Here is a 25,907-nt window from a genome sequence, read left to right as displayed (position 1 = left end):
CGCAAACATGTCTTAGCGGGAGCCACCATCAGGCATGAGCCTAAGGCTCATTAAGGCCCCAATCTGGGGTACGGACCTATTCCCCGAAGATCTGGTGAATAGCGTCCTCAGTGAAGCGGCCAGGGTTAATCAGAGCCTCAAGGTTCGTTGGGGTCTAGTCCCAAAACGTAAGTTTGAACCTGTCGCTCCCCAATCTCGCGGCAGGAAGAGACTGAGGCCATTCCCCTCTTATGAAACCCGGCAGCCCCAGCAGATGGTTCAACCGGTCCCATTAGCTCAGGGAAACCTCCCTTCCACCTCAAAGGGCCATCCCCAACAACAGTACGTGTTGGTCCCTCAGGCTCAGATAGCCCCCGCTACCTATGCTTCCCCGGTCTTCAACCCCACCTTTGGGACTCGGGGCCTCTCATGGGTACCAGCGTACCAGAGGTTCTGGCGCAAGAGGCACCTTTCGTGCCAGGTTGTGGTGGAAGGATTCCCCCCCCCCCAGGACGAGGAGGTAAACCCTCCACGAATTATTGAAACATCACAGGTAGGGGGAAGACACTACATCTTCCGGAAGAACTGGACTTTCAGCAGTTGGGCACTCAGTATAATTTCCAAAGGTCTGGGGTGGAGTTGGATAGAAGGGCCCCCTCCACCAACCAGTTTTTACCAACACCCAACAAAAGAGTTAGCCTTGTACGCAGACGATCTGCTTCAAAAGAATGCAATCGGAAAGGCACGTCACTTGAAATTTCAAGGTCGCTTGTTCAGCGTGCCAAAGAAAGACTCAGACAAAAGAAGAGTAATCCTAGACCTGTCCCATCTGAACTCTTACATTCAATGCGACAAGTTTCATATGCTAACCGTCTCCCAGGTGCGGACCTTACTTCCCCGTGGGGCTGTCACCACCTCTATCGATCTTACCGAGGCCTACTATCATGTTCCGATAGCAAGGCATTTTCGTCCGTACCTAGGCTTCAAGCTAGGCAAACAAGCATACACCTTCAAAGTAATGCCATTCGGACTAAATATAGCACCCAGAATATTCACCAAACTGGCAGAGACGGTAATACAAGAATTAAGAACCCAAGGAATTCAGGTAGTAGCGTACCTAGACGACTGGCTCGTTTGGTCGAACAACGTCGATAACTGCCTGACGGCAACAAAAAAGGTCATATCATTCCTTCAACACTTGGGGTTCCGGATCAACTTCGCGAAATCTCGCCTAGCCCCGAAGTCGACATTCCAATGGCTAGGGTTACAATGGGACCTAAATTCCCACACCCTATGCCTTCCATCGGCCAAAAGAAGAGAAATAGCAAAAAACACAAAGCGTTTCCTCAAGGACAAATTGACGTCCAGAAGAAACCAAGAGAGGATTCTGGGTGCCCTCCAGTTTGCCTCAGTAACAGACATATTACTGAAGGCCAGGTTGAAAGACATAAATCGGATTTGGCGTTTCAGGGCAAACAAGAAAAGGCTCCGACCATGGACATAGGTCAAAAACTGACAAAATCCGTCCCCTTGCAATATCCACCTCCAAAGCTGGTCATTCACATGGATGCCTCCCTAACAGGCTGGGGGGGGGGATACTCCCAGTTCAAGAAGACCCAAGGTCTTTGGTCACCAATGTTCCGCCAGCTTCACATAAACGTCTTAGAAGCCATGGCAGTGTTCCTCACTCTGAATCGCTTGGCCCCAGCCAGAAACCAACACATCAGATTGGTTCTAGACAGCGAAGTCGTGGTTCGCTGCACAAACAGAGGAGGATCCAAATCGGGACACATAAATCATGTGATGATAGCCATTTTCTCCTTGGCAACATCCAACAAGTGGCATCTGTCAGCAGTCCATCTGGCGGGAGTACGCAATGTGGTGGCGGACGCTCTGTCCAGAACAACCCCGCTCGAGTCGGAATGGTCCCTGGACCTCAAGTCATTCAAGTGGATTCTATCCCAGGTTCCGGGCCTCCAGGTGGACCTGTTTGCGACAGAGTCCAACCACAAACTAGAGTGCTACGTAGCCCCCAACCTGGACCCCCTAGCTTACGCCACAGATGCAATGTCACTGGATTGGAACATTTGGGAGAGGATTTATCTATTCCCTCCAATCAACCTGTTGATGAAAGTGTTGGACAAGCTCAGAACTTTCAAGGGGCAAGTGGCTCTAGTAGCCCCCAACTGGCCCAAGAGCAATTGGTTCCCCTTTCTGGTGGAACTGGGCCTCCGCCCCGGCGGATCCCCAATCCAATACTAACACAGACAGTACAAACTTGCACTGTATTCGCTTCCTCAAACGCTCGGAGTGCCCTAACTTTATGGACTTTATGAAATTCGCGGCCCAAAGAGGCGCAGATATTGACCCTCAAAATACTTTATTTTTGGAATCAGATAAGAGGGAGTCCACCCTTCGACAATATGACTCGGCTGTCAAGAAACTCGCCGAGTTCTTAAAGGATTCAAAGGTTGAGAGAATGACTATGAACCTAACAGTAACCTTTTTTAGGACTCTATTTGAATCTGGCCTAGCAGCTAGCACTATTACTACCATTAAATCGGCCTTGAAAAAGATTTTTCAGGTTGGATTCAATATTGACATTACGGATTCATACCTCTCTTCCATTCCTAAAGCTTGTGCCAGATTGAAACCATCAACTCGTCCTACAGCAGTTTCCTGGTTTCTGAATGATGTTCTCAAATTAGCTTCTGACACTCCTAATGAATCATGTGCCTATATCCCATTATTACGGAAAACCCTATTCCTAATGAGCTTAGCCTCTGGCGCCAGAATTTCGGAGCTTTCAGCCTTGTCTAGAAATCCAGGCCATATTGATTTTCTCTCGTCAGGAGAGGTTCTACTCTCCCCTGACAAAACACTCTTAGCGAAGAATGAGGACCCCCAAAATAAATGGTCCCCCTGGAAGATTGTTCCCCTTCCACGGGATCCATCCTTATGCCCAGTTACGACTTTGAAAGCCTACCTAAATAGAACTTCCACTAAGTCCTCGGGGCCCTTATTTATTAGAGAGAACGGAGGAACCATCACCCTTAAAGGGATCAGACAACAGATTCTGTACTTCATTAAACAGGCTAATCCAGAATCATTCCCACATGTCCATGCTATTCGAGCTGTAGCTACTTCTATTAATTATTTCCATCACATGAAATTTGATGACCTTACGAAATATACAGGCTGGAAGTCCCCAACAGTTTTCAAACGCCACTATTTAAAACCTTTGGAAGCCCTAAAATTTGCCACAGTGGCAGCAGGAAATGTGGTTCCTCCTGATCATCATGAATCTTAATCACAGGGTCTTGCTTTCCCCCCCCATTTTCTCCTCCCCTTACCTGCCTCACTTATTTTCCTTACAGTGGTTTGGTTTATCTTTTGGATCGCATCCTTATGTACAGTCCTCAACATTTTATAATTTTTGCCCATGATCACTTATATTCATTCGAAATTGTTATTTTTTATCCTTACTTGTTTTGAACTTGTCCTGGTATTTTCTTAGTTGGGACCTTATTTTGATTCTTATGTTTTTCTCCTATATAACCTAGGATTAAACATTCAGTTTGCATCCCATGTTTTATACTTATATTGCCTTTATATTGTTATGTAAGGAGTTTTTTCATTCATCTTGAATACCTTGTATTTACATTTAACGTGTATTAAATCATGTTTTTGGTATGTTTGCCTTTAATTTTTCTTTTTCACTTAAGATTTTGGTTCCAAGTTTGGGACCATTTCTCTGGTACTATTTCACTGGGCAGCACAGGTCGGAGCCCAGGAAAGGGATTTTGACGAAGGAAAACTATTTCTGGGCGAGAGACCTGTGCCGCCCAGTGAACCCACCCTCTGCTCGCCCTCCCTGATGGACCCAAACTTGGGTGCTATGAGGAGTGACGTCATTGGCGTGGGTGGGCTTGTTGGTAGCGACGGTCAGTAGTGGACTTGGGACGGCTCCTCTTGGTTTCGGGGATATTTGACGAGGAGTTATCTAATTGGTACGAGACCTCTACTTGTGATTTTCACGCCCTTGTTATAATATACTGACACCTTTCAGGTGAGCGAGCTGGGTTCACACCTGGCATTCCTATGCAATTTTTTCTCTGGTATTATTTAGCAGTTATATACCTTAGAAATGATGCTAAAGGAGCATTTCACTGGGCGGCATAGGTCTCTTGCCCAGAAATAGATTTTTCCTTTGTCAAAATCCCTTTTTTATCTCATTGAAGAAATGTCCACCACAATTCTGGGGGCCAAGCTCCCCAGCAAGGAGCAAGTGTTAAGTGTATTTTTACATCACCATATGACATTAAACAAAGGCGTTAGTGAAAGTGCATCTGATGTAACAAGTGAAGTAGAAGCTTACGGGAAAAAGGCCAGGCTTCCTGTTCAAAGAAATGACAAAATTCAAGAAAAAGTAAAGAAATTGTTCAATCAGTGGAGGCTTTTGAAGAAAAACAAAGGGAGAAGAGGGAAACAAGAGGCAAATGAAAAAAAACTCTATTTGATATGGCGTATGCCAATGCAATGTCTTTAATTCAAGACGACAAAGAATTTTTAATAGCGCAACGAGAACCAGGGCGCCGCGGCTCATTGGGCGTAATGGACAAGAAACTGGCCAACATGGAAGCAAGAACGCAACAGCGAGAGAAGAACTGAAAAGGCGCAGACAAAAACATGTTGCCGAAGCCGAGGCAACTACAAGCCAAGTTAAGCTGGAAGGATCTTCTTCCTCAGCAGTCAGAGGTAAAGACTCGTCGACATCTGCGGATTCAGATAACGGACAGAAGAAAGCAACTCCACAAACGAAGCGGTTTCGACCTAACAATGTCTGGACCCCAGAGCTTACAGGAGCCCTGGATCGGACAGGGACAACGGATCGCAATGCTCTGTTTGTGGTAGCTGAAACCACCAAAAGTCTGGGACATGATCCTGGGGAGCTCAATATCAGCCGCTCCAGCGTCGAGCGCCATAGAGAAAAGCACCGTCAGCAACAATGGACGGACATGTACAACGCATTCAAAGCCGAAGGCAAAACATGCATTGTGCATTGGGATAGCAAGTTATTGCCATCTCTCCTCTGTTTAACAACATCCGTTGACCGCCTTCCAGTTTTGATAACGGCTGTCTCCACTGGAGAAACACAACTTCTTGGTGTACCAAAACTGACATCAGGAACGGGCGAGAATGAAGCTGCAGCAGTTTATGAACTGTTACAGGAATGGTGTTTGGATGAAAAGGTTGTAGACTTCTGCTTTGATACAACTGCATCAAACACGGGACATCGATCAGGAGCGTGCATTCTTCTAGAACAGAAACACCGTCGCACAGTCCTTAATTTGGCATGCCGCCATCACATTTACGAAATAATTCTTGGTGCAGTATTCTCTACATGCTCTGGAGCTTCCTCGGGTCCCGATGTCCAAGTCTTTCGTCAGTTCCAAAAGAATTGGGGCTCCCTTGACAAGTCCAACTATCAGACTGGAAAAGACTTGGAGGTACTGGAGCCTGACAGGGATCGCATCATGAAGTTTGCGGAATCCAAGTTGGCACAGGGCAATCACCGAGATGATTACCTGGAATTCTTAGAGTTAACGATTGTCTGCCTTGGAGGGAATCTTCCTAGTTTCAATTTCAAGAAACCCGGAGCTTTCCATCATGCCAGATGGATGGCAAAAGTCTTGTACTGTCTCAAGATTTGGATGTTTCGAGGACAACTCAAAGATCTTACCCAAGGGGAGGAGTCCTGTGTTTGTGATGTGAGCATTTTCTCCATCCAGATTCATGTGGAAGCCTGGTTTTCTGCCCCTGATGCTGCAGTTGCTCCTCGAACAGATTTGGAGATGCTGAAGAAACTACACTCTTACCACAATGACCGTGTTGGAAGAGCGGCCAGAGACAAACTGCAACGGCATCTGTGGTATGTGTCAGAGGAGCTTGTGGTACTGTCACTTCGATGAAGCTGTTTTAGTTCGATGAAGCTGTTTTAGCACCGACAAAGTGGGCCATAGTGTCGACCATGATCCCGGCAGAATCAGGTGAAAGCGATGAGGATGATGACGAAGGCGAAGATCCCCCAAAGCGGGTCTAATTGAAAAGTTCCATGATTCCACCACTTGAATCTTTTGCAACTCGCAAGTCAATCCGTTTTCTGAAACACCTCGACATAAACAGTGATTTTCTTAATGCAGACCCAGAAGACTGGTAAGAGAATGCATCACTCAAAGAAGGTCTGAAAAAAAGTAAAAAATCTTCCAGTGATCAACGATGTGGCTGAACGAGGGGTCAAACTCATTGAGGAGTTCAACGGTCGACACACCACAAAAGAAGAGCAACTCCAGTTCCTTCTGGGTATTGTCTCGCAGCACCGTAAGATGTTCCCCACATCATCAAAGTCCTTACTAGCATCTGGACCACACTGAGTGCTTGGCAAGCATGATACCCCCGTCTAAGAGTGGATAATACCCAGTGGTCTGACGAACCCTGGGGGTGATCCAGGCGCCTGCTAGATAGGGACCTTGAGCCACCCCTAAATATTATTTGATTGGCTTCAAACTTTGCACACATTATTTTCTACCTAAATGGAACCAGAATCAGGCCAGGGAGCAAAGAAATTCCTACATTTATTTTTCACCCTTATGGCAGTGGACCACCCTAATAGGTAAGCTAGAAATGAAATAGGAAAGACACATACGTGTGTTTCCCGCCCAGCCAATTGCTGTGACCTCCCTCAATATTAACCCTAGGATTATCCTCCTCAGGAGGTTTGGTGGAAGAGTCTTGCCTTTAAGGATAGAATAGTGTAACCAACACCCACTTCCAAAATGTTTAATATAGAGGGTCATTAATAACTGATCATCTATCAGTCTAAAGAAGAGGGAATTCCTTTCCCAATCTTATAAGGTCTCAACAATAGACTGCGCCTGGACACACAGAGTATGCTGGAAAATTTAACTACTGTATACTTTTATACAGTACCATAGTTTTCTGTCTGGGGTATGCTCTATACTACAGGCGTACTGGCTACTGTATATACATATACCGTAGTTGCTGCCGGCATGCAGCCGGCAAGGTTAGTACCTAAAGCGCAATTCAATGACACAAAATTGATCATTTTTATGGCCGGCGTCCCACCGGATTGCCAGCGGCTTGCCGGACACCGGCGGGTCACCGGCTGTCAGCACACTATCCCAGACAGCATTCAATGTGACAGGGTAGTGGCCGGCAGTCAGATGTGACAGTGAATCAACGGCTGTCGGACCACAAGTCTAGCCTGCATCTTGCCGGCAGCCGCCAGTTTAGGATAGTAGCTGGTGGCACTAGCCAGTAGAGAGAGAGAAGCAAGCAGTGAAGGGTGATGTAAGAGCACTGTCTCACTTTCTTCCTCCTGAATGAGGGTTCTAGTGGAAGGGGAGAATATAAAATAATCAAGCTTCGACCCATCCACCTCCATGCCGGTATCTGCCGATCATAGGATGTGAATGGCAGCCCAAGGGAGGACTGAAGAACACACTAAAGCAAATGGGTCTCCTGCCGGCAGCTAGACCTACCGATACAGCTATCCCGGAGGCATATTCTTGAAGTCCAGTTTAGTATATACAAGCCCCGCCCCCTTGCCCGTCATCCGTGGCCAGGCTCCGCCCCTTTACGTTATACCAGCTACAGCTGCATAAAACGGATTTTGAGCGAAAAATCTATTTTTGGGTGAGATAGCCATGACGTCCTGATGGAAGGTTCCTTCAGTACCTTCCTAAGGGTATATATGACTACAGTAGATATTCCCAGAGAATTAAACTAAAGGTTTCACAGAATTCTAACTTCAGGCGTGAGTACCCATAAGATTTCCCTTTAGGGTATCGTATAATAACAGGGGACGTGTGCTTGACACACCACATAGCTATCTGCACCCCACATAGCGTTTACGCTTTGAGGGGGAGTGTGGCAAGTATGGGAGGAGCTGTTGCTAAGCTCTCCTCCTGCGTTACTGTTACGGTACATAGCGATGTAAACGAACGGCCGCCATCTTGACTGACGTCACATCCGCGCGCCATATCCTCATTCCTTTTTACGTAGCGTCTCTGACTAGGTGTTTTCCCAGTGCTCGCTAAGTAATTTTCATCATGTTGCAATCTTCAGCCTCGCCTTCTTCTGGAAAGTTGAGTACCATATTCTTGCATTGTATAATTAAGCTCCAGCCGTAAAGTAACGACTTTTTATCCTTAAATCTTGTGTTTTGTGGCGGAGCTGTGTCCCGACCGGAGGCGTCATGTTGCAACGCTGCTGTTCGCCTCGCATGCTTTATTTAGCTAGCCAGAACAGCCCTCCCGGTCTTATAACTAATTATCAACATTAGTTATTTAGTCTTCATTGCTAGGAATTAGTTATATTATGCCGACCTTGCCCCTAACCTAACGCGGGGGCTCTTGTATACTTCCTCACCTCCCCAGTTACCTTATCTAAGGTAATCTCCTCCCTCTGAGGTAGCCTAGGGTACATCCTAGCCCTCCTAACCTCGATACATTCAGGTTGGTTAGGCTAGGATTTTTTCTTTCCCTTCTCCTTGCCATAGTATATGCGCTTTGAGTTTGGGACAGAACCTCAGAGTACCAGTCGTTCGTTCTCAGCCCTCCTTTAGGAGGATGTACTCTGCTTCTGGTCCCTGCTGGTCCATTGGGGCCATGGCAACCAGCAACTTGCCTATTCAAACGTGTTTATTACCCATTTCCAATACTTTCTATGTACTATATTCACAGGTCGTCTTCCATTTAGATAATTCCTTCACCAATAAGGGATGAGCCGCTACAGCGGCACTAACCAAACCAACCTGATCCACTCCACCGACGCCCGACCCGAGCGCCATCTACACATCCTTCTTTTTGGAATCGTGTTGCGACGCTGCCTTTGTTTTTGTGCGCTTTTTTTGCTTTGTTTTTTGGATTTCTTCGCCATGGCTGGAGCTCTCCTTCCACCTGCACCAATGCTAAGTACCATAGATTGTTTTGGCATTATTTTTGACCCGGGCTTGTACGCCTTATTTACATATTGCGTGTGTTTTAGTGCGTTCGGCTTGATGCCGCCCCGCGTCCTACGCGGCCATTGTTATCGCTTGTTTACATGCCTTCGGGTATTTAATGTCATGCTAGGTTCTTTTTAATTTTAAGTTAGATTATTGGCCCTGTGCCATTCATTTAGAACCGCTGTTTTTACTTTTAAGTACTTATGAGTCGCTTCCGAGTCCGTTTCTTGTGTTAACGAAGAATAGCGTTCGGGGTTTTATTATAGTTTGGTTCCCTACCCAGCGGGTTGGTGTTAGTTCTTTACAAGTTTTTCTTCGTAATTTCATCCGTTCAGAGTGTCCATTTTCCCCTTTCGCTGTTCTTCGTTGCATATTTATTTTGTACATTACGGACAGATGTGTTACGTGATTTTATTGGATTCGTGTTCATTCTAGATCGAGTGTGAGAGGCTGGAGTTTCCCCGTTTTCTGTTTCATTACTGTTTCGGAATATTTTCCTCACAGATTCTGGATCTCCCCCTCTCTATCTCTCCCCTTCATGGATTATTCTTTTTCGTTGATAGACGAGTTCATTTATTTATAATTAATTTTTACCATGTTACTTTGTTCTTTCTAATAGGCTAGTGATTATATTTTACATAGGTCCTGTCGTGTTAGAGTCTCATATTCTAGGTTAGCTTGGCCTGCTCTCGAGCCGCCACATTGTTCCCCCTCCCTCTTAGTCCCACCCTACTCCCCGCTCCGGCCTGGGCATTGGGTCTGGACTCCACTATTCCGGACCTCCGTCATAGTTTTACGCTAACGTACTTGAGCTGGGAACACATTACTTTCCTATTACTCCGGTGCTCCCCTTCGACTGGGAATCCCTTCCCTCGATGGCCCTCTTTAATGAGAGAATGCCTTGATGAAGTCATTGAGCTTCAGCACGACATTTCATTCCCGTGCTGAAACTTGGTTATGGGCAAGAGGACTCTCGAACTTTGGGAAATTGCTCCCCCAGTTCGAATCTAAATTTCTCTTTTTCTTATCTTTTTCTTCCTCTTTATATTGCTTCAACCTTCTCCTAATATTATAAACTTTCCTTCATGTTGTTGTCCCAACCCTATGAGTAAAATTTCCCATATGTATATGTGTATATATTTACATATATATGTATGTTTATTATTTTTTTTTTTCTTTATGGCATGGATGTGTCTACATCTGTTATTGCCACTTGGGCGGATGTTTCTACATCCGGTATTGCTGCCTGCTTTCATGAATGGGAAATGTGTCACGGTTGGGAGGTGTTGTGCTCAAAGCTATATGTGAGAGTATTGGATGATCTCAGCCATCCCGAAGATGGTTTGGACCATTTTGGCGGAACTATTTTCAAGTGTTGAGTCATCGGAATCCAGGGGGATCCAATGCTTGGGGTAGGACTCAAGGCTTTTGGCCGGAAGCCCGTCATTACAGATATGGGGAGGATGATTCCATAGTTTCTTGGTCTCGGTCCTAACAGGCGGGTTCAGCTTACACCTGTGCCTCTATATCTGTTTTGATGCTATCCTTCGGGTAGGGTATGGAATGGACCATCTGGGAAGTATACTCTCACTGTGCCGGTAGTGGAGAGTGCAAATATCCTACCCAACATGTGATGCTTAATGTTCTCAAGCAGGTAAATCAAACTATTCAAGAAATCACTTCTCTTTTCTTTATTCTGATGGATCTTGTGACAATGACTCCACCTCCCTTGGATATGCTGACTCGCCCCCATCACTGTTGATGACCTCTGGCAATTCATTTAAAGAAAACTCCGTTGACGACGTAGGAACTAAAAAGGACTATTCTTTAAACATTCGGAAAAAGGGTAATTTGGGCAACACAGGAAAACTGAATGTCCTGCACGTTACCCAAATCCCATTAGAAGCTAATTATGATGTGCTACATAAAATATTTGAGTGTTACGGATTAATAAAAGAAATTAGAATGAAACTTCAAGATGATAATTTGGAATCTTGGTTATCATTTAATTGTCTTGAGGAAGCATTTAATGCAAGCCGTAATATTGTTGATATTAAAGTAGGTAATATGAGTGTTAAGGGTGCTCTGTGTGATGGGGCACCTAAAGATCTGGATGTCTACAGACCAGCAGACTGGGCTGATAAAGATAGAGGCAGATATGCCATCCCAAAGAAAGCCAAAACCACCAATGTGGCTTCTTGCTCAATCTGTAGGAGGTACGGAAAATTATTTCAAGATCTGCAAATTTCTTCAGAGGAAGGTAGGTACGATCGCACCTGGAGATATATCTCGATTCGGGAAGAAAAGTTACTTGATAGAGGCCAAGTCATACACACAGTCTGTTATACTGTCCAATTTGAAGACAGTAAATGATGATATAAATTTGGACATCAAACCCCATCTAAACTTTAGCTATGGAAGGGGAGTGGTTTTCAATAGGGATCTATATGAATTTACTGAAGAGGAGATATTGGCTATGTGTCCTCTATCAGTATGGAAAGTACATAAAGTACCTGGAACATCAATGATTGTTCTTACTTTCCAGGATGCTGATGTACCTTTCCACATAGACATAGAAAACGAAAAGATCAGAGTTCAACCTTTTAAGCAGAAGCCATTGCAATGTTATAATTGCTTTAAATTTGGACATCCTTCCAAAGTTTGCAATAATGAAAAAATTTTTAATACTTGCTCCAATATTTACCATGGGGAATGTACACTTGAGGCAAGGTGCTTAAACTGCAACTCTAATCATAAATCTAATGATAGGAGCTGCCAGTTTTATAAGTTAGAAGAGGCTGCCCTCAATAAATCAATTATTGAACATGTAAGCATGGGGCATGCCAAGAGATTATTAAATAAATCTAATACTTATGCAAAGACATTAAAAACAGGAGAAAAAGTTCCTCAGGAATCATCTCACCCACCTACTACTGTAAGTAGGTCTCAAAAAAGGAATTCACCATCTATTGATAAAGTGCTGCATAAGACAAGAACATCTCCTCCTAAAGATTTATCATTGAGTATTAACAAGACGACATTGCCCACCACTATCAAACCTTTGTCCCCCATTACAAAGGATAGTACTAACCTCTCCCAGGCCATATCCTTGCCTGATTTAATAAAGATTCCACCTGACACCAAGTTATCAGGTGTACCTGTAGTGGAGAAGGTACAAAAACCTGGTAACTCGCAACCTATTAATCATAAAAGAGAGAGACCTCCATCTCTCTCACCCCCTTCCATAAGAAATACTAGAATTATGACATCAAATAAATATGATGTTTTGTCTGTTGATGTTGCCGATCAACCAGAAGACAATTTAAATAAATCAGAAATTCAAGTTGAGGTCCACCATCCCCCTCAACAAATATATAAAAAGATACAAAGAAAAACACCAACGTAAAACCCAGCATAACAAGACCATCTCTGAAGAAACCTACAGGTAATAATGTTAGATTAAAAACTGCTAGTGGGAAGACCTCATTCAAGATGTCTTCCCGAAATAATCCATAGTTTTCTCCTCAAATTTGCAATGGAACTGTCAGGGTTTAAGGACAAAATTTGAAGAACTTAAGCTCCTAATTCATGAACATTCCCCCATAATTGTATGTCTACAGGAAAGTATGCTTGATGCTAACACTCCTAGTCCTCGAGAGTATGTTAGCTATAGAACACCATATAATCATCAAGCAGGGAGCCATGTTGGAGGTCTCATGTACGTTCGTCGAGATGTTCTCCAAATACCTATGTCTATATGTACAACACTGCAGGCAGTGGTTGTACAAATTGATATAGGAAGAAAATATACAATATGCTGTCTCTACTTGCCTCCAAATGATAATATTTTATATGATGATTTAGCAGAAGTCATTCATCAACTCCCTCAACCATTTCTCTTACTAGGAGATATGAATGGTAGACATCCTTTATGGGGTGATATTTTAGCAAACACAAGGGGCAATATTATCTCATCAATTGTGGAGAATGAGGATGTGGGACTCCTTAATACAGGAGAGCCCTCACACTTCCATGTTCAGACAGGTACCTTGTCATGCATTGACCTTTCAATTGCAAGCTCTAACTGCCTTCTTGATTTTGATTGGAGGACATTAGATGTTTGGCATACTAGTGATCATGCACCAATCATTATAAACACCAACAAGGGTCCGCCTTTGCAAAGATCGCCACGATGGAATCTTGACAAGGCAGACTGGGTTAAATTATGTGAGCTAAGTGAAATCGAAGGGAGTGCAGATCAGTTTGAAAGTATTGATGATGCCCTAGACTTACTGAATGGAACTCTCCATACAGCAGGAATCAATTCGATTTCCAAAACCACAGGAATATTCAAAAGACGACCAGTCCCGTGGTGGTCTTCAGAATTAACAGCCTTGCACAGAGCCACCAGAAAATCTCTGACTAGATTGCGTAAACTCCGTACGGAGGAAAATTTGATAACGTACAAAAAGTGTAGAGCACAGTTCCGTCGTGCCATGAAAGAAGCTAGACGCCAAACTTGGATGGCTTTTGTTTCCTCCATTAATAGTAGGACACCACCATCTTCTGTATGGAGGAAAGTAAAAAAGATGCTATCCTTCGGGTAGGGTATGGAGTGGACCATCGGGGAAGTATACTCTCATTGTGCCGATAGTGGAGAATGCAAATTTCCTTTCCAACGTATGGTACTTTCTTATAATTCTCAAGCAGGTACCCCAACAAAACAACAACAAAAAACCTGAAAATCCCACCCTTAAATATGGACCCTTCAAATACTGACTCCCCATCCCCTGGATTTGCTGACTCCCCCCTGGCACTGTTGACGACTTCTGCTACTGTAATTAAGGAAAACTCTGTTGACGACCTTCGAACTAAAAAGGACCACTCTACTGATGTTAAAAAATCTAGCAATTTGGGTAACACAGGGAAACTACGATTCCTTCATGTTTCCCAAATCCCATTAGAGACAAATTATGATGATATATATAGAGCATTTGAGTGCTATGGATCGATAAAGGAAATAAGGATGAGACTTGGAGATGAAAAATGGGACTCTTGGATATCTTTTGAAAGTCACGATGAGGCGTTTAATGCCATAAGTAATATTAGTAGTATCAAAATTAACGAATTGAACATCATGGGAGCTCTTTGTGATAAGGTCCCAAAGGAATTGGATGTGTACAAACCTGCTGATTGGTTTGAAAAAGATAGAAATGTACCCATGCCTTCACAGAGAAAACCCAAACCACCAATGTGGCTCTTAGCTGAATCTAAAGGGATAATAGGGAATTATTTTAAGATATGTAAGTTTATCCAAAAAAAAAGTAGGAACCATAGCACCTGGAGATATATCTCGTTTTGGGAAGAACAGTTATCTCATCCATGCCAAATCTTCGACTCAGTCTGCAATACTGTCTAACTTACAGACAGGCAGTGATGAAATTACGTTGGAAATGAAACCTCATCTAAATTTTAGTTATGGAAGGGGAGTGGTCTTTAATAAGGACCTATACGAATTTACAGAGGAGGAGATACTTTCTATGTGTCCATTAAATGTATGGAAAGTGCATAAGGTTCCTGGAACTTCAATGATTATACTCACTTTCCAGGATGCTGATGTACCTTTCCATATTTTTATTGAAAATGAAAGGATTAAAGTTCGGCCTTTCAAACAAAAGCCCCTGCAATGTTTTAATTGTTTTAAATTTGGACACCCATCCAAAGTTTGCAAAAATGGAAAAATGTGTGGTATTTGCTCCAAAACTTATCATGGAGAATGTACACTTGAGGCCAGGTGTTCAAATTGCAATTTGAATCATAAATCAACTGATAGGAGATGCGAACTGTATAAGTTGGAGGAAGCTGCTCTAAACAAATCAAGTTTAGAACACATAAGTGTGGGACATGCAAAAAGACTGTTGAATAAATCAACCAGCTATGCAAAGGCCTTAAAATCAAAGGTAAATTTACCACAGGAGACAGCAACCCCACCTAGCACTACCAGTAATCCTAAGAAAAGAAATACAACCTCTGATAATAAAGTACTGCATGACAAGGTAATCATATCGCCTTCTGAGGCTTTGCCACAGCTTATTAAAAATGGGTCATTGCCCATTTCTGTACAGCCTTCGTCCCCCATTACCAACAATAGTACTAACCTCTCCCAGGCCATGTCCTTGCCTGATTTGATGGAGATGCCACCTGACACCAAGTTACCAGGTGCACCTGTATTGGGGAAGGTGCAAAAACCTGGTAGCTCAAAACCTACTAATCGGAAAAGAGAGAGACCTCCATCTCTCTCGCCCCCTTCCATAAGAAATATCAAAATTACGACGTCAAATGAATATGATGATTTGTCTGTTGATATTTCTGATCTGGAAGTCAATTTAAATAAATCGGAAATTCAAGTGGAGGTCCACCAACCTCCTCAACAATCAGATCAAAAAGACAAAAAGAAAATCATAAATTCTAAACCCAATCTATCAAGACCCTCTTTAATAAAACCACCTAAAAATAGTGTTAGATCAAAAACTGCTAATGGGAAGACTCCATCTAAGGGGTCTACCAAATTATAAACCATAGTTTTTTCCTCCATTTTGCAATGGAATTGTCAGGGTTTAAGGGCCAAATATGAGGAACTTAAGCTCCTTATTCATGAGCATTCCCCCATCATTATTTGTCTACAGGAGAGCAAACTTGATCATAATACCCCTTGCCCTCGCGAATACATTAGTTATAGGACACCATATGATCACCAAGTGGGGAGCCATGGCGGAAGTCTCATATACGTTCGTCGAGATGTTCCCCAAGTTTCTCTGTCTATTCGTACACCTCTGCAGGCAGTGGTTGTACAGATCGACATAGGGCGAAAATATACAATTTGTTCTCTGTACTTGCCTCCAAATGATAACATTTTGTATGACAACTTAGTGGAGGTGATTCAACAACTCCCTCAACCTTTTCTTTTACTTTGAGATTTGAATGGTAGACACCCTTTGTGGGGTGATGTTTTAGCAAACACGAGGGGAAATATCATATCATCAATTGTGGAAAATGAAGATGAGGGACTCCTTAATACAGGAGAGCCCACACACTTTCATGTCCAGACAGGTACCTTGTCATGTATTGACCTATCAATCGTAAGCTCTAATTGCCTTCTCGACTTCGATTGGAGAACATTAGATGATTGGCATACTAGTGATCACGCACCAATCATTATAAACACCAACAATGGTCCACCTTTACAGGGATCGCCACGATGGAATCTTGACAAGGCGGACTGGGATAAATTTCGTGAGCTAAGCGAAATTGAGGGGGATGCAGGACAAGTTGAAAATATCGATGATGCCATAGACTTACTGAATGGAACTCTCCATACAGCAGGAGTCAATTCAATTCCAAAAACAACAGGGTTATTCAAACGACGACCAGTCCCGTGGTGGTCCTCAGAACTAACTGCCCTGCACAGAGCCACAAGAAGATCTTTAACACGATTGCATAGACGCAGAACTGATGAGAATTTAATTATGTACAAGAAATGTAGAGCACAGTTCCGTCGTGCCATGAAAGAAGCAAGGCGCCAGTCATGGATGTCTTTTGTTTCCTCCATTAACAATAGAACACCACCATCTTCTGTGTGGAGGAAAGTAAAAAAGATAGCTGGCAAATTCACCCCCAACCCACCACCAGTGTTGAGGGTGAATGGCCAGTATGTAACTGAAGCAAATGATGTTAGCAATGCCCTGGCTAATCATTTTTCAAAAGTATCCAGCAAGTGTGAAGGAGCTCCTGGTCACCAGTGTAGGAGCACTGAAGAAAAGAAAATTTTAAATTTTGCAACAAGAAGGGAAGAGTCGTATAATTCTCCTTTCACTGAAAGAGAATTTTATTCCGCACTTGCTCATTGCAATGATACAGTCCCTGGACCCGATGGAATTCCATATGCAATGATTAAACATGTACATTTTAATACAAAGCTATTTATTTTAAGTATTATTAATAGAATATGGCATGATCATAGTTACCCTAGTGTTTGGGAACTAGCCATTATTTTAGCCTTTTTAAAACCCGGTAAAGACAAGTTTTTAGCAGCAAACTATCGTCCTATTGCATTGACATCTTGTTTATGTAAAATCATGGAGAAGATGGTCAATGCAAGGCTGATGTGGTACCTTGAAAAGAAAGGTATTTTATCACCGATTCAATGTGGATTCCGAAAAATGCACTCAACGACTGATGTGTTGATACGACTAGAGTCTTCTATTTGTGAAGCCTTTGCTTCCAAACAGCACCATGTTACAGTATTTTTTTTACCTTGAAAAGGCATATGATACCACATGGAGATATGGTATACTTAAAACCATTCATGAATTGGGATTGAGAGGAGAGCTGCCACTATTTATTCAGGCATTTCTTTCACGTAGAGTTTTTCAAGTGAGAGTTGGGGAAACTCTATCCGAGAGTAAGTGCCAGGAAGAAGGAGTTCCTCAGGGTAGTGTGCTGAGTGTAACCCTTTTTGCACTAGCAATTAATGGGATATCCTCAGCCATTCCCCAGGATGTTCTCTCAACATTATTTGTGGATGATCTCTCAATATCATTTGCTGGCACCAGAATGGCAATGGTTGAGAGAAAAATCCAACTCTCTTTTGATAAAATTATCCAGTGGGCTGACATGAATGGATTTAAGTTCTCGACAAGTAAAACTACCGTTGTTCATTTTTGTCGTATCCGGGGAGTACATCCAGACCCGGATATATACATTAAAAGTCAACGGATACCATGTGCAAGAGAAGCTAAATTTTTAGGTTTGATATTTGATTGTAGGCTGACATGGGTTTCTCACCTAAAAGCATTAAAAGCTAAATGTGTTGAAGCTCTGAATATCTTAAAAGTATTGTCCCATACATCGTGGGGGGCAGACCGCAATACTATTTTAAAATTATACAAGGCCTTGATTTTTTCCAAAATTAGTTATGGTTGTGAGGTATATTCTTCAGCCACCCCAAGCCGGTTAGAAATATTAGATTCGATACATCATGCAGGTATTAGATTGTCTACTGGAGCTTTTAAAACCTCGCCTATCCCAAGTCTCCTTGTTGATGCTGGAGAGTTACCTCTAGACCTTTACCGAATGTCTTCCATTCTTCGGTATTGGTTTAGATTGCAAAGACTCCCTAACTCTCTAGCCTTTCAGACTGCAAGCCTTGTAAGACAAGCATCATACTTTGAGTTGCACCCAAAATCTCCTCAACCTTATGGCTTTCGGGTGAAACGATTATTAAATAGTCTGGATATAATTAGAAATAAGGTACTTCCATTCAAGGTATCATCAACGCCTCCATGGAAGTTACCAGAGATATCTTTTTGTAAATATTTTATTGGAGATAAGAAGAATATGTCAGACATAGAAGCCAGGTCTCTTTTTAATGAACATGTTAAAGAACATAGAGGATCAACTTTTATCTATACTGATGGCTCCAAATCTGATGCTGGCGTTGGATTTGGAGTACATAGTAATGGTTTTAATTGTAGAGGTGCACTTCCTCTGACCGCTTCCATATTTACTGCCGAACTGTATGGCATATTAACTGCTATTGAGAAAATAGCGTTGGAGAAGGAGGGTAATTTTACAATTTTTAGTGATGCAAGGAGTGTCCTTCAAGCTATGGAAGTTTTTAATTCTAATAACCCTCTAGTTTTAAAGATTTTAGAATGGCTTTTCCTTATTGGACGGAGAGGTATAACAGTTCAATTTTGTTGGGTTCCAGCACATGTAGGTGTGTTCGGGAATGAGAAGGCAGATTCACTGGCTAAGGAGGCTGCATCCGAGTTGCTGCCAAGAAGGTATCCCATTCCCTGTAATGATTTCTTACCTGACATCAAGAAATTGGTTTGCAATAAATGGCAACAGCAATGGGATAGTCAAGATGGCAATAAAATGAGGGAAGTAACAAATGACATATCTCCTTGGAGGTATAATATGATGCCCCGAAAATGGGAGACGTCTCTTTGTCATCTCCGTATTGGTCACACTCGGTTGACACATGAGTTTCTTCTGAAGGGCCAACACCAACCGTATTGTGACAATTGTTTAGTACCTCTAACAGTAAGGCATTTGTTGACCGAATGCCCCAATTATAACATCTTGCGGAATAGATATTTGTTTGAGGCTCGAGGTGAGGGTGGCAGGTTCATCCTTGCCAAGATTCTTGGAAATGATGTGTCCTACCATGCAAGTGGCATTTTTAGATTTCTTTCAGAAGCAGGTCTTCTGAAAAATATTTAACTTTTATGACATTCAATTTTTATGATTTTAATTGAATACTCTTTAATTTTTTATTTTATTTCATTTTTTACTTTTGTATTCATAAATTAAATGTTACCGGCGTCAATGACCTTAGATGTCAGGATGCCTGAAAACTTTAAATCATTCATTCATTCCTGAAGGAAAGCAAATAGGGGCTCGGGGGCCCCGGGTGCTTAAATGATATCAATATCATGATAGAAGATTTATATATCAATATCATGATAAAAATGTTTTATATACGTACAGTCTGTAAGACAAAAGATACATGAGTATCTTAAATGAAAGCAAATTAGGGGCCCGGAGCTGAAATATCTATGTATATATATGTCAATATCATGATAAAAATCTATTATATATAGCCATAAAGTATATTGAATGTAAGCAAATTCGGGACCCGGGGGGGTCCGGAGTGCTTAAATATCAATATCAAAATAACAGATCTATTAAGTCAGACCGTAACCATGATCATATCAAAAGAGGGAAGGGAAGGTCGAGAACAAAGATCGTATATATAATATATATATGTGACTAATATATAAAGTTAATCCAAGTAAGAATGAGTAACGTTGGCTCTGGAGGTGCAACTAAACAACTCGACCGGATGGTAATGTATAAAAGCTACTTCCGGGGATCCCGTAACGAAAGACTTTATATATATATATATATATATATATATATATATATATATATATATATATATATATATATATATATATATATATATATATATCAATATGAGGTCCGTGAGGTGCGTGACACTAGAGGGGGGAAGGGATCTTTAATGGGTCCGTGACGTGCGGGACCGAGGGAGTAGCACTTACAAAACTTAATAAATAATAAAACATGACAAGGTACCACGGACCGAGCAGAAAACTTCCCGCCGATCATTGGCCAAACGAGCGACGGAAAGAAAACAACTACGACCGGGTAGAGTAGTGAAAAGAGTAAGTAATGTATGTTAATGTATAATAATAGTAAGCCTCACAGATCAACGGGAACCGCCCGTGCAAAGAAAGCGGATGCCCCCGGGAGAGGAACATACCGCTATAAAGTGACTCAAACTCGATCGGGAGAGAGAGAGGGAGGGAACCCTGGGGTGGGGTATCGGGCGGGGAGGGAGGCTAGTAGTGGGGCGATAGCAGGTATACCAACCTGCCAGACCCACGATGATATGATCACGCGGAAAGACTAATAACACAATAAAAAACATAACACATGGTAAAATAAGATAGGAAGGCATGCTGGATGATGATAATAATAAAATTAACTATACATCAATCGTAAAACAAACGAGGGAGCGAACATGAGACAGGAGAAACCCAAGCCTGACAGTGCTGCGGCAGGGCTACCAACAGTCAGTGTAGTGCTAACAAAATGCAAACTAATATGTAATATCTTACTCATGAAAGCCCCTCGAGCTAATGCAAGCAAACGAATGACGTTAAAATGATAAGCAAGTCCGTGGCGTGCGAACGTAAATAATCCAAGTAATAATATAGTGGAATAGGAACGCCCGAAGGCAACTAGGCATGCCAACCTACCGATAATACGCACATGTATATGTAATAACTGTTATCATAATAACAGGACAATATAAAAATTAATACGGTGTGTGAACCGTGGATACCCATAAAGTTCATAACGAGAAACAATCAGTATGGAGGACTCTGAAAATTGTTAAGAATGAAACGAGAAAGAGATAGGAGGGAGCCGGGCGCCATGAAAGACCCACGCGGGGTCGTGAAAAATAAAGCTGTTATAATATAAGCAAAAAAGGGCAAGGCCCCCTCCAAAATCTCAAAACTCATAGATCTGGTACTTAACTTAGATGGAGTGACAGTAGAGTCCGACATCTTGAGGTAAATCCAGGAAAAACCAGCGAAATTCACACCAAGGCAAAATAAGTGTTTGAAAGAACGTGCTATTAAAAGGAGTGACGTCACTGGCGTGGGATTGCTAGTAGTAGTAGGATGTTGAACGGCACCTCGCTGTTCGGGGATGTTGACAGGAGATATCTAAATGGTGCAAGGCCTCTGGTTGTGATTTATTCAGCGCCCCAGTATTATACAGACACCTTATTTAGGTGAGCGAGCTGGGTTCAACCTAGCATTCCTATACAAATTTTTCTCTGGTAAATTCATAGCAGTTTTTACCTTAGAAATGATGTTAAAGGAGCATTTCACTGGGCGGCACGGGTCGGAGCCCAGAAAGGCTTTTATATATACTGTACTAAACAAAAATAATGCTTTAATATACCATCATTAACACTACCACTACAATTATCGTAAGGTTGGAGAAAGATAAAGATTGCCGAGAACGTAACCACAATTCTGTTTACATTTTGTCATCTGGACTTGCACAGTTAACAGTTGATTTCATTGTTGATGTGGAATTTTATCCTTTAATAGGCTATTCATTATGAAATTATGTTAATAAGATGTAAAGTTAATATTGTTTTGTAACATTTATTATAAATCACCGTATTTAGGGCTACCAATATACTTAGAAAGACAATAGATTTGATACATTATATAGGGCTTGACTCGCAGACCTTGAACAGCTTCGTAGATACAGAAAATTTATTTTTGAAAAACAGGGATCACAGAAAAGGGGAATCGTATAATTCGAACACGCATAATTCGGGACCCTACTGTGTGTGTGTATATATATATATATATATATATATATATATATATATATATATATATATATATATATATTTGTATTTGTTTATTTTTTAATATTATATTTTAGTCCCTCATATACATACAGCATTTCTATATTGCAGTCCCTCTTTTCAGAAATCTTATACAGTACGGTGAAGCTCATGTGTCTTCTTCGATCAATGCCAAATGCATAAAATGTAGTACGAGGTTATAAAAAGAAAAAAAAATGGTAACAAACTCAAAGCTTAAGATATAGTATAAGCTCTAAGCTTAAGATATATAAGCTCTAAGTTTAAGATGTATAATATAAGCTTTAATTAAGCTTAAGATATATAATGTAAGATCTAAGCATAATATATTTAACATAAGCTCCAAGCTTAAGATATAAAAGTTGCTACATATTACTTTTAAGCTTAGAAATACGCTGTAAGCTATATCCTAATCCATCAGTACAGTATGTATATACTGAAATTATGCCCCATGAGTTTTACTTTGTAGCGCTACCACAAGTAAATAAAGTACTCCAATAATAAAACATTGTGCATTTAATGCTTTTACAGGCAGTGAAAATCACATTAGAAACTGCATGTACTACTAAGCAACGTGTTTCTTCTGATTTTGTAGGCCCATCTATCCCTTCCTTCCATTTGGTGTTTTCAAGAAGCAAGGAATACAATTTCAGTATTCTTACATCCCAACACAGGGTGGGTATTTAAAATATGTACTTATATTTTACAGGTTTGACACCAGGTCAAGCATACAAGCACCATTTGTTAAAGATGGACTTGAGTGAAGACTTGTACGATCAAGCCAATAAATCTATAAATCCATCTCCAAAGTCTGTTCAGTATATGTGGACAGTATGGAGGCAGAGTGAGCATGGAGGACTAAATACCCCATCAATGTTTGATGCAATAAGGAAATATGCAGAAGACCATCCAGAACTCATTCTGAAAAGTAGTCATGAAAATGATAAGTTTGCAGTTGTTTTGGTTACGCCCTTCATGATGAGAGCACATCGGCAGCTGAGAGAGGCAGGGGAAGTGGTGTTTATTGATGCAACAGGCTGTGTTGATCAGCTAAACACAGCAGTCATACCATTCCTTTGTGCTGGACCAGCTGGGGCTGTGCCATTGGCTGTGGTTTTCACCTCTTCTCAAGATGAAGCAACATTAACTAAAGGAAATTAATGTGTATAGTGTATCCTTTAATTCTCAGTTTCCTACTTTTTTGTGTATTAGCTTTTCAAGTTTTTTTTTTTTGGAATGCAATTTATATATAATTTCCTATTGTGTGTTTTACAGGGTTTGGTATGGTAAAGGAAGCACTTGGGGATTACCTCTTCTATGGGAAAGGAAAGCCGCAGTCATTCATGACGGACAATTGCGATGCAGAAAGGAAGGCTTTAGCAGTCACTTGGCCTACTTCCCAGCAATTCTTATGTATATTTCACATACTACAACAAGTATGGCGCTGGCTCCTTGATTCCAAGCATGGCATCCATAAAAATGATCGCCAAGAACTAATGGCTGCCGTAAAATCTCTTGTTTATGCAGAGTCAAGAGAAGCTTTTCAAGAATTGCTGGAGAAGCTACTAAACAATCCTTTTGCTGAGAAATACCCCAATTTCAAATGGTAATATACGTTTCTCACTATTAGTAAAGTCTTTGGAAAGTAGTGCAGGTATTTTTTCTGTTGTATAATATGGATCAAGTTTTACACTTTAATATGCTTTTTTCCCTTTCTTTAAGCATGTGTAATAATTCTTGTTATATAGTGATTTCAATTCAATATTTCAGCTACCTGACCACCCTAGTCCAAAGGCGAGAGGAGTGGGCGATTGCCTTCAGAGCTGGTGCAAGTGTTGAGAGGCCATCACACTAACAATTACTGTGAGGCAACAATGTGTATCATTAAGGATAATATTCTTAATCGGTAAGGATAAAACTTAACTGAAACTAATTTATTTATTTTAATTTAATTTGACATAACTGTACTCAGGACTGGATTTATATGTATGTGGGCCCAAGATCACTTTTCCTTAGTGGAACCCAAAAATATGTAATAATTTTAGGAAACAGTGAAACAAATGGCCCCATGTCCCTGGTATATCCAAACAAGTCCTCAGTGGACCCCTAGTTACCAGCAAGCCCTAGGTTAATGGCCTATGTTGCCCAGTAAAATATCTGAGCCTGACTCATATATCAGGGGAAGACAATCTTTCCAGAGTGAGAGCCAGTTGAGAAATACATATGAGCTGCTTACGGGCTGGGGAAAGAAAGTGACTACAAACAGTCTTTTGGAAGCTATACAAATAAATAATAGGGCTGATGCTGCTTGTCATGAATACTTTTTGTTGTGTTGTGTTGTTTATGCTCTAACCCAAGTGCACTAGTAGGTATTATCTGTCCTTGGTTGTTGGGGAGAAATCTGTTTGTGCTGCTAGCAATGGTTTTATAGTGGCACCTGTAGATGGTCCATGCCAACCCCCCAGAACTCATCTTTGTTACTGTGGAATTACAATTTAAAGTTTCAATTCCATCTGCTTGAAATCTGCAACCAGGGACCCTACATAAAAAGAAAAGCCTCCAGTTAAGGGTTTGCAGGGCAGACTCCCATGTTAATGTTGATGAGTTTGGTGGGCCAGATGTTACACCTTAAAGAGTCAGAGATTGACCACCCTAGCTGCAGAGGATATCTTACCAATATTAGGTAGTTCTTCAAATTATGTTCTGTATTTAAATTCAGTCTCGTGAAGACATCTTATCAACAGAAGGCAACATATTGTTGTTTTATTATATTACAAATACATACTGAGACTTGCATTACTACACTCTTCATCACATAGCAAAGTAAACTCATACAGGGTGGAAGCTAACAGTTTTTTTTTTAAATAGATAGTATTGTTCATGGTAGGAAGATGCCTTTGGTAGGTGACCCTTAGATGTAGAGCCATCTAATTAATTAGTTTATCATTATTTTTCAAATGCAAGGCCTACAACACTGCTCCGCTGGTAGTGTTTATGGCAGAGATTTTTTGACTCCTACGTGAGACAGCGCATAGTGGATGTGGCACTGAGCAGACGGCGAATCAAGCAAGTGATCACAGACACACTCCCTTTGGAAGCAGTAAAACCCTTGGGTGGTGGTATATACCAGGTGCAGAGTGAGTGTGACCCAGAACAAATATATGTGGTAGACCTCAATATTGTTATATGTACATGCATTAAAGGAAACAATGGTGCAATCTGCAAGCATCAGGTTGTATGTGCTAACCAAGGGATGACTGTGGTGCCCCAGATGCTTGTGTTGAACAGCAGCAGCCGTCATCGGTTGGCAGTTTTAGCCCTTGGTGAGGAGAAAGCCCCCAAAGAATGTTTTTTCAAGTCTTTTAAGGAAGTAGAAAGTGGAAAAACTATTGAAGAAAATTGACACTTATATTGAAGGAAATTCGTCCAATGATAATTGTACAGGCCCACAGATGGAAACTGAAACACATGATGTGATGTCAGCAAGCAGCATTAAAGAAGAACATGTTGGAATTGAAAACATGATTTCACAGTCACATGAGACTACTGAAACACTTGTGAAAGCATGTGCTAAATTTGGTAATGCAGACACCCTTATGGGTATGAAAAAGTTCATAGGACGTTTAAGGTCAATACAATCAGCAAACCAAATAAACAGTTTCTTGAACATAACGGGATCTTCCATGAAAAAAAGGAGCTGGTCGAGGGAAGATACCTTGCCAGCCAACTTCAATCGCAAGAAGAACCCCAGGTATGCCAAGAGGAGCTGCTACCCTTGGTAAAGGACGTCGACCTTCAACAACTCTAGCATCAAGGCCCAAACGTCCTCATAACCTGGCCCATAATGTCAATAGCAATGTGGCCAATTCCAAGTCCCATGGCACTGGTCACTGATAA

The 25,907-nt window shown here is 41.6% G+C and overlaps 1 protein-coding gene and 1 pseudogene across 1 annotated transcript in view; both read left to right on the top strand.

Moving 5' to 3' along the window:
* LOC137624393 (probable inactive protein kinase DDB_G0270444) overlaps positions 1–23,442 on the top strand; it is a 228,653-nt gene extending 205,211 nt beyond the window's left edge. The window contains exon 8 of the mRNA XM_068355130.1: positions 23,286–23,442. Coding sequence (XP_068211231.1) covers positions 23,286–23,300 — 15 coding nt within the window. The 3' untranslated portion in view covers positions 23,301–23,442. The remainder of the gene's footprint in view (positions 1–23,285) is intronic.
* LOC137624659 (uncharacterized) lies at positions 23,354–25,907 on the top strand (annotated as a pseudogene).

Source organism: Palaemon carinicauda, chromosome 31, assembly GCF_036898095.1.
Source record: "Palaemon carinicauda isolate YSFRI2023 chromosome 31, ASM3689809v2, whole genome shotgun sequence".
Taxonomy (NCBI): domain Eukaryota; kingdom Metazoa; phylum Arthropoda; class Malacostraca; order Decapoda; family Palaemonidae; genus Palaemon; species Palaemon carinicauda.
This window is presented reverse-complemented; position numbering and strand designations above follow the sequence as displayed.